Genomic DNA, 17,224 nt, shown 5'->3' with positions numbered 1-17,224 from the left:
TTCTAGCACTCAGTTTGATCATTCTATCAGTTTAAACCTTCACTTAAGTCGTTCCTCCTTGATGATGGAACAGTTACAGTTAAAGGTTGACTTTATCTGTGAGCCATCAAGCTACTTCTTCTTTTTATGTGATAGGGAAGGTTGGCCAGAGAATGTCTCATCGTGTGGGCGCACACTGGCATGACTCGTCCAGAGTGGAACAGTGGATGGTTCTAGCACAACTTGGCAAGGGTGGGTGTGGTGTGGGTGCAGTCAAATGTCATGCATTTACATTTTCTTATTGCTGGGACACAGAAAAAAAGTGCTAATGGCTTGTCTGTCAACCAAATCTGGAAAAAAATAAAACACATTAAAATGATTTGTATTGAAGGGAAGTGTCATTTGGTGTAAAATAAAGTGAACATAAAAAGGCTGAAAACATTTATATTTAATGTTTAAACTAAGACTAAAAACAAAAAAAGAAAAGAAAATGTGAATGAAACCCAAAAATTAGAACCAGCTGATTAACATCCACAAAGCTCATGGTGTGATTCACCACCATTCCAGGCTTTTATCACACACCTACATTTTGGATTTCACCTTTAGCTTCCATTATGATGGATCTGTGACTCAGGAAAAAATTCCACGGTGTGGGAATAAACAACATCATCAACAACAAAGGCAGATGAAGAGATGTGTCAAAATCACACCTACACATGCAGTGACTGATGAGCATGACAAATGAATAAAATGTTCATTAACCTACAAGCCAGCAGCGTCTCTCCTGCCTCAGTGACATAAAAGAGGGAGTCACTCCTTTTCCTCCACACCGGTCTTTTCAGGAATGAAGAAATAATAGATAAAGAAAATCTCCTTATGGGCTAAGCTGAAGTGGGCTGGGGGATGAGAGCTTCACCACTTAAGGGGGACAAATCCTCAGAAATTTTAGGTTTGAGCCGCCCAGCCCTTTTCACCAAAGTTCACTTCCATCTGCCACAATTAAAACAAGGACGCCAACCTGTTCATTGCAATACCTCACAATTTTACTCATTTTGGCATTTTGAATATGTTTTATTGATACATTTTGCCACAACAACTCCAAAATTTCTGCTATATAATCAAAGCCATGACCAGCAATCTCTGATGTCACCCACAGGATTCTGAACAGACAGACAAAATAAGGCCTAAATGGTGCAGCTCCACTGACTGGAATGTCATGCCTCCAACTCTGTGGCTCAAAAATTGGTTAGTTTTAAATTTTACTTTTTAGCAAGGGAGTCCATGCCAAATTGAAACCAACTGCCAGTGGTCACTTAGGGGACTACAAGCATTGATAATTTTTGATTTGTTTCAGAGGTGAAGGCTCAACCTTTATTCCTAATTCAAAATAAGAAAACATTTCAGCAAACAAATGTGGTTTTAAATTACAGTTGCTAAAAAAACAACAAAAAAAACCTACATTATCAAAAACAAACTGAGCAAATTCAAGGGGCCATTGTGTTATTATGTCTCTTCACAAAAACATTTTTCTCCTAAATGAGCTTTACTGAAGGGGAATTTTGCTAAACATCACCGTATGAAAATAACTTAATTGGTGCAGGGGTATCTTATTTTGAAAAGCAATAATGCAAATGAGTGTACACAAAATAAATAAATAAACAAACCAGCAATTTCTGCAGCACAGCCACAAACTGAGCAGGCGGCAGCACATCACCTGAAAACATGAGGGTGCCATAAATGCCAGTGAATCATGCTTGTTATAAACTGTGAAGCGACATCACAGGAGCGTAAACTAGGACACAAACACCAAAGGCTCCCATTGGCAAAACAGGACACAGCCACTGAAGGCCTCTGCGGCTACCGCATACAACATGCTGACAGACCACGGACGGAGCATAAAAGGGGCAGCAGCAGTGAAAGTTTGAAAAAAAAAAAATAAATGACACAACCTTACACATAAAAAAGAAACCCTTAGTAACTTTTCACTAAGCAGTGTTAAAACCTGAGAAACCCATGGAAAAGAAATGGAGTGTTATATATGTGGCATTTCATTCTGATGTGTTTTCAAATAAACTGCCTTATTTATATTTTGGGAAAAAGGTATGGTTGAAATTAATGGCAATTTACTTAAAGTCTTAGTCACATGCACCTGTATATGTGTTGCAGGTTTTTGGGTCGTCCGAGCCCATGGAGGGTCATAGACAGGAGCGGGAATTCCTTAGGCGAGCGCCTGTGTGTCTCGCAGTTCCCTTGAGGCTAGTACGACCCCCTCAATGGACGCCATTGAAAATGGAACGCAGAATTTCCGTGTGTGTGGTAAGTTTATCGTGAAGTATTCGGAAGGCTAATGCAAGTTGCGTGCACATATGACATACGGGTAATGCTGTTGTATGGTGCCGTTACGCCGCACACTAGTCTTAAGTAAAGTGCGAGTACTGGCCCCTCACTGTTCGTGGTGTGCGAATGCCGCAATCACGAGTTGTGCGCATGATACGTGAGTGCCTGTCAGAGGCCCTCACAAACTACACTCTGATTTCCTCATTTCCTAAGTCAGGCTGGACGCAAAGGGCCGGACTTACCACGTAAACCAAACTCACGAGCCCCTTGCACACTCTGCAAGATTTGAAGGGAAAAAAAAAAGACAATTCCTTTCCACGCGCCTGCATCTTCACCCTTACCCTTGCATGCGGTATAAGTGTTCGCTATGCCCCTCCGCCAGCATCATGCCCGTAGCAAAAAGGACATGAACATTTTTGCCCTACAGGGTCACAGAGTGATTTTCACGTATTTCAAGCAGGCCACCTCTGTGCGTCTACAGGTTTGCCCATTTTTCAACAGCCTGTTTCCACCCGTAAGGGCAGTTGTGACTAAAACCTCAGGTTGGTTTCAATTCACTTAAGTGACGATATAAAATATTACAATTCCATTCGAACATGAACTATAATTTATTCAAACAACCCTGCATACACATTCTACCTCATTCAAATACAGATATGGGAATAAAAGGAAGTGTGTGAGGGCCCAATAAGTCATGACAGAAGCTCTACATGTGCCTGCTTTGATGTAGTTTTACTGAATATAAAACACATCTTCATTTCAAAACATTTTTACATCCGCTTCATTTGCTTCCATGCACCATTTAGCTCCATTCACTGCTCCCTCTTCACGGAGCTGTTGTTCAAAAGTACTGACAATTGTGACAAGTGCTTCTCCACTTTGGTGTTTGTTCATTTACAGATGACCCAGGGGGCTTTGTTATTCAAAGTGTATAAAAAGATATATGCACTCTTGCACACTCGCATATGCACGGCATACGGTACTCTAACAAGTTGTACCAGAGGCTGTGTGATTGTACTCCTCTTCAAAGTTGGTGTGTTTTTCCACACATTTCAACAAAAGTGCCACTTTGCTGAAAGAGTTCACAGTCCCTGGGAGAAATTTTAACAGCATCAAATAAACACCAAAAAGTTCTAAGAAAACAGAATTCAATAGAAACTAAAGACCTAATAAATGAAAGGTATCTATTATGAGATATAGAATGTCACAGATTCTAACTAGGTCTTTGACTGGATAAACTAACAAATAACTGATGATTTCCCATTCCTGTTCTCCATCAACATTGTTTTATTAAACTCTATTTTCTAATTTATGCATAAATTTGGATTATAAAGGGATGCTGCTCCTGGGGTTAAGTTGCTAGGACACCGTCTCTGGCGAGGATCTTGAAGGTTTTTCAGCTGTGGCTAATCTCTGACTCTCTGTGTACCGTTCGTTGCCAAACCATTAAATCAATTCCATTTTGATTCAAAAGTTTACAGTTCAATTATATTCTGTTCCTTATTGTGCAGATCCTAAATCTCCATTCCAAAGCAATTTTAAGTGATTTTGTGAAGTACTCAACTAGTGGAGCTTTTATTTAGGACACTTTTGAAATATTGCATTGAAACTAACCAAAAAGAGATTATATTTGAACTCAGTCTTAACTTTGTTCGTCTACCTATTTTTAAATCTGTCGTTGCCTGACTGTTGTTTTAATATGTTTGAATAATGAAAAATCTAACAAACTGACGTTATTTTTGCTAGTGTTCTAAAGCAACAATCTTTTTCACTCATGAAGCCTTATTGGACTAATGTAAAAAACAATCTTAATAAGAGTTTTACAAATGTTTCATTATGATCAAGCTTGGATAATACTAGCACAGAGGAGGAAAAAAAAACAATCACAGAAAAACCTCATTATCGTGCACCAAACTTTCTCATCTCTTTCTACCTGGACATCTTGATCAATGTGATTTAAAACCACCCTTAGTTTTTTGCCGGTGACGTGTGCTGGAGACAAAACTTGTATTTTTATCGTGGAACTGACCTTTCCTATTAGTCTAATTTACAAGAGAAACAGGAACGGATGAATCGGGTTGTTATATGTTTGAATGTACAGTAGAACCGGCGAGGAGGCAATATGTGAAAAGTTAGAAAGAGATGAGATACAGTAAGAGAATGTAATGAAAAGATTATGGAATCTGAGTTAAAAAAAAGCCATGATAAAGAGAGAGACAGACAGAGATAAAGACAGAAAGGAGGAGGGAGAGAAGTTGGGGTTGGCTGCTTTCTCTGTCTATTCTTTGCTGCTCTCCCTTTGAGGCCTTCTTGGTGTCACATTAAGATCATCCATTTCAGTATCTGAGACAAGCCTTTGATGTTCTTTGTGCATACACAAACAGGGGAATGGAGGGCTCCTTTGACAATTGCCAACTCTACAGAAATATCTCTCTGATATTCGGAGTCTCTGCCCTGGTAGGGACAATGTTATCATCAGAGAGCGCCAAGCAAACGAGTGAATAATTTAATCTACCTGTTCATATTTTAGCACTGAGTGCATCAAAGTGGGTTTTTCCACCCAGCTCTGCTCTGAAACACAAAGATAAATACATTAGCCGACTCAGTCTGCCATCAGTTTTGATAAACAAAAACCCAAAAGCAACTGAGAGAACAAACTCAGCTTTATGCAGCATTACCTGGGAGAAAGAAACTCCTAATGGAGTGAAGCTAAATAAGACTTCAACCTTAAGGCTGTGTCACACAGCAACAATGTATATTTTGCGCTTATTGCACCAATGTAAATGTGTCATTTGTGACTATATGTAGATAAAGTGAGAAAAGTTGTGGTCTTTTGTTAAAGTTAAAATCCCAGAAGTACAAATAAACCACGCAAAGAACACCTATATCAAGATTCAGTTATATAATTTTATTCTATTTATTCATTCTTCTTTATTCTCTCTCCTAAATACATAATTTTAACATGATATGTGCATCTTATATGTGATATAACAGTTATACATTTTTATAAAAAACACATTGGAAAAGGAAAGCTACAAATATTCATATGCATATAGCAAAAAATCATGCACAGTTGCGCAAGATTAATCGTGTACAACCTACGTAAAAGATGCATTAAGCTTGCACATTCTCGACTAATCAAAAATTTTGAACAGCTCAAAACCGAATTCACCCATCAGCTCAACCCCTATACCGACGTCAGCGCACATCGACGAATTATGAACACAAGAAACACTAATGAATTATGTATCTCACGTACGTATCATCAAAGACCAAAATGTCATATGTGGAAAATGTATGTAGTTCCTGTGTGACACGGCCTTTAACAGCTAAACTCTCAGATGTAAAAAAACAAGGAAGAACTGTGGGCTTCTCTGTGTTTTCTTATCAGATAGCAACTGAAAAGAGGAATATTTGAATCATTGAAGTATGTTTTGATTTATTTTACAGATGATTTTGAGATTATTTTCAGTAAATGGATGCTTAAGTACTGTGGGAGTTGGACACAGTGCCTGACTATTACTGGAGTTATACCGCCTGAACTGAGTTTGTGATCAACAACAATACTGATAAACATTTTAATTTAGCATAGCAATTTTGTAGACTTTTACAACAGACTGCAGGAATCACTGCTGATCGGTGATATACTGAGCTTTTCCCAAACATCATCAGGCCAAAAACAGAATGCTTCCTGGATGGATGCTCAGTCCATGGCTGCCTTTCCACCTCAGAGTCATTAATGTGGACAGGGGTGTGATAACAGGCTCAATCATCTCCTGCAATTTTGTTTTTCTTTTCTTACTATAGCCTAAAGCAGGTTGCCTCATAACCTAAAAAGCCCATCTAGCTCCCCAGGCTTTTTAAGGGTTGACTATTTTTGTTATTATGTATTGTTGGCAGCTTTTTGAAATTCTTTCATGTGTCTAAACCAAATCATTTTAATTATAAATCAGTCATTTTTTTTAACTTAGTTTGAATAGAGGAGAAATGGTAATCAATGATACATGCTGTTATGTGATTAACATTGAACAAATGTGGCTAGTCATTAATGTATGGGCTTACAAATGTGAGTGAGCAAGCAAACAAATAAAGGTTTTCTCTAGCAACATCTTCGGTCACTTAAACATTTGTTTGTTTTTTTAAGAAAATATTATTTTATCTTTAATTTCCACCAAAAATAAAATTCAAAATAAAGCTGCAATGTGTATGTGTCTTGCTGTATAGTAAGCTCTCATACTTTGCATCTGATGTCTGCTGTTGTTTTTTAGACCTTTGGATCAATCAGTGACATCATTTAATAAAGAATATTTGCTTTTGTCCCTGTTGTTCTATAACAACACACAGACTCATAGAATACATGCTTTTTAGATCTGAAAAAACTGAACCTTTTATTAACCTGTTTCAGTTAAAGCTTGACTACAATTTAAATTTTAAATCAGACACTCGTTCTCACACAGATTGCGACCACAAAACATCATATCATAGCTAAAATACAAAAATAAAAAACACTTCCAGTGCTTAAATGTGGACTTCCAGTAATAGCATTGAGTTTACCGTGGTTTCCTTAATTTCGTATTCACCAAATGACCCTTAATTGAGGCTACTCCAGCACAACACTTAAGGACACACACCTCTCACTGACACCTAGAGCACTCTCTTAGCCGCCAGTCATTTAAGCACTCCACTTAGCCACAAGAAGGCGGAATGACAACTTACGAATAAGAGGCACACTGGCATTGGCCTTTCCTAGCTTGTTGGTGGCGACACATGTGTAGTTCCCGTAACGATCTTCTGTCACGTTGGTCACAGTGAGGACTGATCTGGAGCTGAGGCTCTTGATGTCAATCCCCTGTTCCTTGATAATCCTGATAAGAACAAAAGAGGAACAAATGAGGTTTTAGATTTTTCCATGAAATTGAAAAAGAGCAAAGACATTGCATGAACCAGGGTTGGTAAGAAAAGAAATATTTGTAAGTGGATCTGCAATGGCATAATAGTTTTGAAGACTTTTCAGCAAATCTCAACACCGCACTCTCTCTTCCTTTGGTAAACGGGACATTGTTATTCAAACACCCCCCACCAAAAAGAAAAATTAAAAAACCTTGTGCATAATGTGAGTTGACAAAACACTACACATCCTTATCTAAGCCAGCGTTTACACAATAGCTCCTCTTCCAACATAATTATGTCTACAGTCCTTAAATTTAATTCCTTTTTGCTTGAAGTTTTTTTCAAGTTTGACACTTTTATCTTTGAGGAAGATTGTAAAGCTCTTCTTACTGTTCTTTCAAAAGAAAATGTTGGTGCCACATATCAACTAGTGTATTTACTTTTGTTGTCATTTTGTGTATCATTAGTTGTATCTAGTACAGGGCTGTAACAATAAACTGACTGCTCGGATGTTCACAATCTGTTCCTGAAAAAAAAAGGAAATATATTTGTGACATCTGAGATCGCTGATTCACAAACTAATGTAGTAGAATATAGGAAAAATACTCTTTAGGCAATGTACTTTTTTATATAAAATTACAGAATAATATTGGATTTTATGTATATAAACCACAAACTGAATGTCAGTAATGGTAAATAACCCTTCAAATTAAAAGGTCTTAAAGGTTCTCATTTTCAAAATAAAACTATTACCGTACGTTTTTCTTTTGTAGATGAAAAAATGAGACTGAAGTTCAGTTTTGATGAAAGGACTGTGAGTGTTTTCTAGTTTATTGAGGTGTTGCTGTTTCTTCCCTTACTATCCTCTTGTCATCTCTCTACTGTAGTTGTGGTCAGTAAAACTTGGAGGATGGAAAAACTGTGGAGAACATTTTCAGGATTGGTTGTTAAATGATCCAAAGCAACAATGACGTTTCTGTTTTGTTGACGGCTGAAGTCAATCAGGAAGGTGGCTGAAAACCTTTGTGTGTGACATTGTTTAAAGTGTTTAATGACATTTCTTTCCTTCTAAATCTGTGTTTTTCTGTTTAGTTGATTCTGACTTTCTGTTCTAAATAAATGTATAAATGATGGTAACTAAAAACATACTATTTTTTATTTTCATACATGCAGTGGAAAAACATAGAAACCATTCAAATCTAATATATTAACTAGTAAGAACGAGTTTGATCCGTGAGTCATTGGTCTTGATTGAAGGCTTGTAATGTTTTGTTTGTATTTAACTGTGGCTGTGTGTCCTGTTTGCACATTTTCAGTCCTGTTTTTTTTTCCTTAAAAGACCAAGCCCAAGTTGTGAATCAGAACATGTTCTTGATCTGTCTTGCTTGGTTATACATGCATTATATAAAATCATTTCTGGGTCTTTTGAGTCGGCTTTAGGGAGATGCTGTGAAGGACTAAGACAAGAGAAAAATGACTGCAGGGTGAAGCAGCAGGGCGTCCCACGTCATGCTGTTCGTCCTTTAGTTTGAGGTGTGAGGATTAGAAGAAAAGTCGACAACTGTCTGGTGCCGACATCTTGTCCGAACAATGTTTTGTTAGATTAGTTGGTGTTGTGACTTTTGAAAGCCTAAAAGGATAACATTTATTTTGTCTAGAAATATGCTATGCATCCTGACAGTCGGGTGGCTGTGAAGGCTGTTTATTTTCATCTCAGTGGCTGCTGGGAAGTCCCAGTTTTGGCATTGCAAACAACAAAACCCTCCATTAAGAAGGCATGTTGGTGTTGGTCTTGTTGTGCCTCACTCATAATCTCTCGCTGAGTTCAAGATGCTCAAGATACACTATGTGTGACCTCATGTCCACCAAATATCCACAAATCTGTTGTTCCCTGTCCTGCTGTGACTCTCAGAGCTAGCTTAAAAATAACTGATAGTGTCTCCATATGTGTGTCCCCATCATTGGTTCAACATCAGACCAGTCAGTAGCAGAAAGCTCTTCAAGGTGTTCTTTTTATAACACATCAAATCAAAATTTACTTGTCAAAATTGTCAAAGTGTATCTGAAAAGAGCTGGATTGGTGTTATGCTTATATTAGCACAGAGCTTAAAGCAGGATTCTTCAGCCCATGTACAGAAAAGGTAGAGAAGAAATGTTCAGGTTATAAAAAGTGGAACATGTTTTGTGCTCAAGTCCTCTCTCAGGTGTTCTGTTCATAAGTAGATTGAAAAAAAAAATATCATAATTTAGCCATCTAAGAAGGTATAGACGAATCCAGTCCTTGAATTAAGCGAAGACTAGAATCATGCCAACTTGCCTCCTTAGCAATTTGAATAAATTGAATTGAATCACCCTGTAATTACAATTAGCACAGTGTGAGCAGATGATTGAAATTGTGCTCACCAGGAGTAGGTAAATGATGGGTACTAGCTCTAATTTGGCTTTTAAATTCAGGAACTGACACTTGAAAACCAGACTAATTGATATATGTGTGGCAGATGACTTAAGCCAGTTTCTGGCAAACGTTTCATTTGAATGCAAGGTGAGGTTCAGGCACACATGAGTCTGGCTCGAACACTTTCCAAGTCTCTGGAGGAAAGAGAAAACAACCAACAGGACAACCAAACAGTGCTTTAATATAAATGGAAGATGTTACTAGATGTTGCTATTGTCAAATGTCAAATGAAATGATTTTAAAGATAACGTCTGTTTGATCAAATGTCTCTGCTTTACCCATAAAGTGAAGCAACTTTCTTCTAAATGTTTTTCTTTTTACTATAAGATTGTATGGGAGTATTTTGGGGTGGCTGTGGTGCAGACGTAGAACGGTCGACCTCTAATCAGAAAATAGGAGGTTTGGTTCCCGCCCTGCCTGCCTATTTGTCCTTGGGCAACACACTTAACACTGCATTGCTCTTGGTGGGTCTATGTTGCCACAAGTGTTAGTCAAGGCACTGTGAATGTGTGTGTGCATGGGTGAAGGGACTGTGACTCTAAAGCACTTTGGGCCTTTTTAAGAAGGTAGTAAAGCGCTACATAGGTACAGTAAACCCTTGTTTTTCGCGGGGGTTACGTTCCTAAAGGAACCCGTGATAGGCAAAATCCGTGAAGTAGAATTCTTTTTTTTTTTTTTTTAACAATTATTATCCAATTAATTACTCTGTTATACATTGAAAAGAAAGAACAAACCATTTTACAGGCTCAAGCATTTGTTTCGCAAATAAAAGTGCTTTAGAAACGTTTTCTTCAACAAATAACTTCTGTACTGCACTGTCTAATAATAATTTTAATCATCATTGTGAACCGAAAGCTTCAAATTGCGGAGATTATCCCCGCCCACCGCGACCCGAGTAATTGGATTAAACGGGAGAAAATTTAAAATGATTATGAAAAAAATACAAAGTACAGTCGGACAAATAGTGACTCAGGTGTATTTCACTGCTCTTCAGACTGAGCCGCTGCATCCTGACTCCACTCTGCAGTGTTTTCTTCTTCTGAAGCCCGCGGTGCAGCTGTGTTTGTTCGGGTGAAGAACATAGTGATAGGCAGTTGTTGTCGCTCTTTTTCTATGGGTTTTAAAGAAACTCAAAATTGCTAGAGAATTTGCACGTATGTAATTTGAATTTGGCAAGCTGTTTTACATATTAAACTGCAACGTTATTGATGCACAGGTAGAGAAGAAGCAGAGTGACTTTTTAGCCAATCAGAATGCAGAACACAATGCACAATCCCAGCAACAAGGCTAAATATTTCCCCTAAAAACTGTGCATAAATCTATTACATAGGTATTTACTCAAGAATATATGTATTTTAATAACATAAACCTAGAATAAATATTCAATTACATAATTTTTTTTTTTTTTTTTTTTTTAACTTGTCCTGTCCAACAGCTAGGCAGACAGATGAGAGCTGAGGGCCTCTTGGGTTGGACATATTTTACTTTAACAAGAGGGGTTATTAATCTTCAGACAAACCAAAGGTATGTCTGAATAAACCCCTTTTGTAATTGAGGCCAAACTTTATTAATTTCAAACATGTCTGAAAATCTTTGGTGTTGGACCGGACGGAAAAGGAAAGAGGGGAAGAAGAAAGAGGGACGTTAGAGAGAGGGGGGGTAGGGGGTGATAATAGGAGGGGAAGGGGGATAAGACCATGAAGCAGCATAAAGCAACAAGTTTACTGGTTGTTAATCATTATGGTAAGGTTCAAATGTAAAAAAAAAAACAAAAAAAAAAGGGCGGAGCCTGTCCACACACACACTCAAATGTTATAAACACACCTGTTAGTTGCAAAAATGTCCACCTGTCGACATGTACACAAAACAGATAGTGTTCACACGCATACTTATGCCTTAAAACCAACTAGTGTGAAATATTTCAGTCATTCAGTCTGTTGAGCTAACACCTGTGCTCAGGTGAGTGTTTATGTTCTTCTAAAATGGATGGTGGAACGTGAAAAGAAGGAGGGAGAGTGCCCAGCCATCCCCACCCCAAGACCCCCACCGCACCAGCAGCGGCAGCCGGATTCCCCCCAACACCACACGGGAACCGGCAGGGAACAACCGCCGCCCGGGCGACCAAGCCCGCCACCCAGGCCAGGGCCAGCAGGGCCGCCGCAAGGCCCCCAGAGCCAGAGAGCAGGGAGGCACGGAGGGAAAGAGGGCGCCGCCCCAGCCCAACCAGGAGAGCAGCCCCCCCGCCGCGCCGGGAGAACCCAACGCAGGGCCCCACCGGAGAAGGACGCCCACAGCCCCAGACGAGCACCCCACCACCACCCAGGAGTTCCGGGCATCCCCCCGCCCCAACCCCAGGTACGGGCCAGGACCCCCCAAGGGAGACCCACTCCGCACTCCAGGCAGCCATCCGCCCGGCCCACGGTTGGTCCAGGGAGGAGCGAGGCAGGGGCCCGCCGCCCCCGCCCAGGAGGGGGGAACCCCGGGGAAAAAAGAGGGCCCACAAGGGGTGTTGTAAATATGGCCCGACCAGGCTCGGCCACAGTTGGAAATTTGGCGGGGCCCAGCACTCAGGAGCAAGGACCAGAACCCACCCCCCAGGGACACGAACACCCCCGGCTCAGATGTAATGTGAACCCCCCCACCGCGCGGAGAGAGCACCGCCGGGCCCAGGAAGCCAGCACCCCGGGGACACAGCCGCCGTTGCAAAGGGGCCCGTACCCCCCACCAGGGAAGAGGCAGGGGACAGATGGTCCTAGGTCCCACCTTCCTTGCAAAATGTGTGTGCGTGTATGTGTGTTTGAGAGAGTGTGTGTGTGCATGTGTGTGTGTTTATGTTGGGATGTATATATTGAGGGGGGAGGGGTGTGTGTACTAAGGGGGGTGCGGTTAAAATTGGCGGGTAGGGCACTAAGGGGACGTCTCCTGATTACTCACAGTGACGTCCCCTCACCCTCCCCACCAAGGGGCCCTAAATGTCTAAGGTGCGGTTAAAATTGGCGGGTAGGGTGCTAGGAGGACGTCCGCTGCTTGCTGGCAGTGATGTCCAAGCACCCCCCCTACCAAGGGCCCTACATGTCTAAGGTGCAAATAAAACCGAAAGAGGGGGGGCCCACTCCATACGGCAACCACAGGAGGGGGGTCACTGCCTAGTAAACCCCCCCCCCCAAGGCTCATCGCAGGCTAAGCCCCCCACCCCCTCACCCTATTATGAGGTTATATGAGGAAGGGGGTAAGTTGGGGACAGATGATAGACTGTCCCCCGGTGGTCAAACAGCCGTCCCCCGCCCCCCCCCCCCAGCAAGGGGGCCAGGCCCACCCAGCCCCGGGGCCCCACCCCCGGAGGCGCAGACACCCCAGGCCCAGCACCACCACCCCCACACAGAGAGAGGGGAGCCAGAAAGCGCCGCCCCCCCCGGAGCAAGCCCAGGCCCCTTCAATTACATAATTGAATACAAATATCCTAACTAGCCATCAGACAACACTCACCTTTTTTCTCCCTTGTACCATTCAAACGTTGGAGACGGCACGGCAGCAGCCTCGCACCGCATCAGAGCTGTGCGCCCCAAACCGACGCCGTGACTTTTCATTTCGTGGATTGATGGGGCAACTGAGGAAAAACAAAAAAAAAACACAGGATACCTTAAAGACACATATCTTTGAAGGGAAATGTATTTCTTTCTTTTTTTTTTTTTTAAATCTGCATCTTTACATCTGGCGGTGATAAAAGGGTTGAACTTGACATTTCAGTCATTCCACACATTAAAGACTGAACCCTGAGGTTGAGCTGGGAATGGAGAAAAGGCACCCATGCTTGGTGCTAGGAGAAAGAAATGAATAGCACAGAACTGTGATAAATAGCTTAATGGAAGTTCAAAGTCTGACTGGTAGGAGCAGGTTCTGTGATGCAAAATGAGGGCTCCTTTATGTGCTGAAACGTGGTGCAAATCTCTTTGGCAGAGTTATGAAGGAAGCTTTGAGCTTGGACAGCTTCCAAAGTAACAGGGTCTCTCGGTGCATTTACTTTCCTTTAGTCATGTACTAAAAGTCATTTTGTAAAATGCTCCATGTAATGTATGGCTGGTGGAAAATATCCTAAAAATCACATACTTTTTTGTTCAAATCAATAATACTGATGTTATTGAAAGACCAAGTCCTTCTCATCTGACAGATATTGTACTTGAGGTCACAAGAGTTTCCAGATGTGTTCTCTCCTTTATCGTGGGAGTTGTGTAATGTTTGCGAAAAAGTCAGCTTTATCTTTTACTACTACTGTTTTATAGATTCTTTAAGACTGTTAAACCCTTCACTTTTCTCAGACAGAGATTCATATTTGCAGACATTTTTCTCTTGTTTAAACTCTTTAAGTTCAATCTTTCATTAAAAAAAAATCCAGAATCATAGAAATAAAACCAAAGATCTGCTTGTGATCACGAATGTGTAAATTAGGTAAACTGAACGTATTCTGTACAGGAAACGTGGCACATGGGAGATTGATTGACAAAGTTCTAACTTGAAATAAAATAAAACCATTCAACATTATACTCCAACAAAAATCCATTTCAATACAGTAGCTGTGTTTCCATTCGTTCCCATGGAATTTGAAATTGTGCAATTTGGATTTGCGATAATAAATTTGCCTAAAAAAACGCTCCCATGTGTAAAAAGTTTGCCACTCAATGGCCAGAATACGCCACCAACATCTCCTTTGATAGATGATGATGAGCGCTAGTGCTGTGGCAGGAAGTGGAACTGAACTTTTGTAAATCAAAGTGTTGTTTACATTCATCGCTATGTTTTTGAATGACTCATCACTTTTGTTTATTAACATTATTACGATTTAACGGAAACAGTTTAATTGCGAAATTGTGTTTTTTTGACATTTCTAGAATTTCGATATGTGTAACCGAATGTGCATACGCGTTATGGAAATGCGGCAAGTGAAAGGTGAATATAGCAAGGGACCTTTGACCAGAACCTGGATTTGTTTCAGTGGTTTACTTTTCCTGTGATGCTAATACTTTACTGCCATGTCATGTAATTTTAATTATCTGCACTACCCCAATTTTTATGATAATTTCGGCTGTAAATTAGCATGACATTACACATGTTGATTTGTACATACTGCCTTTGTTATCTTGTGTTGTCATCTTTTACAGATGTGATAAATTTGGCAATGTTCTCTTAGTGTTTGTTTTTTTCTTTTAACAAAAGCTATTTTAGCCAGATGCTGGTAATGTGAGCAGACACAGCAAGTGTCCAACTGTTCAGCTTATTACTTTGGTGCAAAAGAGCCCTCCGCTTTAAAAAGCTCTGATTCCCTGCAGAACTGTGCTCATATTATGAATAATTTTCTTCGTATTCATAATAATAACAGAGGCACGAAAACAGAAAAACCAATCATTTTGACACACATGGCTCAATCTGTCAGTGTGGTGAAAATTTGGCTTGTCAAATCCTGACAAACACCAAATGTCTTCGGAACACACGAGAATCTGACCCACAATGCATGCATAATGGCTTTGCATCATTCACACTAGTTCTGATTAAAATGATATGATGCAAGGGAAAGTTCAGAATCTTAAATGGAGGTCATTCCTGCCTCCAGCAGTAAATTGCCTGAACACATTTGAAAGTAAAACTGGTGACTATTTATACTCTTGAATACAAGTACTTCAGAAAAATGTCTAAAACCTAAAAAGGTTTTCCCATCATATAAAACCAAACTTTATTGATATATAAGTATTTATATGTAAACAAAGCAAAGAAAAATATTTAAATTAAGTACAGGAACCATTTGGTAACAAGAAAAAAAAAACATTAATGACAGTAATGTGTTTTGTAGAAAAAAATAATTACGAGGTAAAATTTGCTCCACTGAACCTCAAAGTGGTAACTTTTAGGTATGTTAGGAAAAATAAATAAATAAATAAATAAAACAACTGGATTACTTCCTTCTTTTTTTTACTTTTGTTTTATTTCCTTTTTTTTTTTTTTAACTTGTCCTGTCCAACAGCTAGGCAAACAGATGAGAGCTGAGGGCCTCTTGTGTTGGACATATTTTATTTTAACAAGAGGGGTTATTCATCTTCAGACAAACCAAAGGTATGTCTGAATAAACCCCTTTTGTAATTGAGGCCAAACTTTATTAATTTCAATCATGTTTGAAAATCTTTGGTGTTGGACCGGACGGAAAAGGAAAGAGGGGAAGAAGAGAGAGGGACGTTAGAGAGAGGGGGAGGTAGGAGGGTGATAATAGGAGGGGAAGGGGGGTAAGACCATGAAGCAGCATAGAGCAGGCAGGTTTACTGGTTGTTTATCGTTACGGTACGGTTCAAATGTAGTACAAAAAGGGCGGGGCCTGTTCACACACACTCAAATATTATCAACACACCTGCTAGCCGCAAAAATGTCCACATGTCAACATGCACACAAAACAGATAGTGTTCACGAACGCATACCTATGCCTTTAAACCAACTAGTGTGAAATCTTTCATTCATTCAATCATGCAAACTATTAGTGCAAAGGTGAGCTAACACCTGTGCTCAGGTGAGTGTTTATGTTCTTCTAAAATGGATGGTGGAATGTGAAAAGAAGGAGGAGGAGCGCCCAGCCACCCCCACACCCATACCCCCGCCGCAGCAGCAGCGGCAGCCGGAGCCCCCCCAACGCCACACGGGAACAGGCAGGGAACAACCGCCCCCCGGGCGACCAAGACCGCCACCCAGGCCAGGGCCAGCAGGACCGCCGCGAGGCCCCCAGAGCCAGAGAGCAGGGAGGCGCAGAGGGAAAGAGAGCGCCGCCCCAGCCCAGCCAGGAAAGCAGCCCCCCGCCGCGCCGGAAGAGCCCAACGCAGGGCCCCACCGGAGAGGGACGCCCACAGCCCCAGACGAGCACCCCACCACCACCCAGGAGTTCCGGGCATCCCCCCGCCCCGACCCCAGGTACGAGCCAGGACCCCCCAAGGGAGACCCGCTCCGCACTCCAGGCAGCCACCCACCCGGCCCACGGTTGGTCCAGGTAGGAGCAAGGCAGGGGCCCGCCGCCCCCGCCCAGGAGGGGGGAACCCCGGGGAAAAAAGGGCGGCCCACAAGGGATGTTATAAATATGGCCCGACCAGGCTCGGCCATGTTGGAAGTTTGGCGGGGCCCAGCGTCCAGGGGCAAGGACCAGGACCCACCCCCCAGGGACACGAACACCCCCGGCTCAGGTGTAATATGAACCCCCCCACCGTGCGGAGAGAGCACCGCCGGGCCCAGGGAGCCGGCACCCAAGGGACACGGCCGCCATCGCCAAGGGGCCCGCACCCCCCACCAGGGAAGGGGTAGGGGACAGATGGACCCAGGTCCCACCTTCCTTGTAAAATGTGTGTGCGTGTATGGGTGTTTGAGAGGGTGTTTGTGTGCATGTGTGTGTGTTTATGTTTGAATGTATATATTGAAGGGGGAGGGGTGTGTGTACTAAGGGGGGTGCAGTTAAAATTGGCGAGTAGGGCACTAAGGGGACATCTCCTGATTACTCACAGTGATGTCCCCTCACCCTCCACACCAAGGGGCCCTAAATGT

The 17,224-nt window shown here is 41.6% G+C and overlaps 1 protein-coding gene across 3 annotated transcripts in view; it reads right to left on the bottom strand.

The window, feature by feature from the left end:
* The window catches only part of negr1 (neuronal growth regulator 1), a 165,088-nt gene that overhangs the window by 34,154 nt on the left and 113,710 nt on the right, over window positions 1-17,224 (bottom strand). For 2 of the 3 annotated variants that reach the window (XM_023954181.1, XM_023954182.1), the window contains exons 5-6: window positions 13,148-13,268; window positions 7,033-7,181 (exon numbers count right to left, since the gene is read on the bottom strand). In XM_023954181.1, coding sequence (XP_023809949.1) covers window positions 7,033-7,181; window positions 13,148-13,268 — 270 coding nt within the window. Of the gene's footprint in view, window positions 1-4,831; window positions 4,888-7,032; window positions 7,182-13,147; window positions 13,269-17,224 lie in introns of all 3 variants that reach the window. The other variant, XM_023954180.1, reaches the window with a different exon arrangement.

This window comes from Oryzias latipes, chromosome 4 (genome assembly GCF_002234675.1).
Source record: "Oryzias latipes chromosome 4, ASM223467v1".
NCBI lineage: Eukaryota > Metazoa > Chordata > Actinopteri > Beloniformes > Adrianichthyidae > Oryzias > Oryzias latipes.
This window is presented reverse-complemented; position numbering and strand designations above follow the sequence as displayed.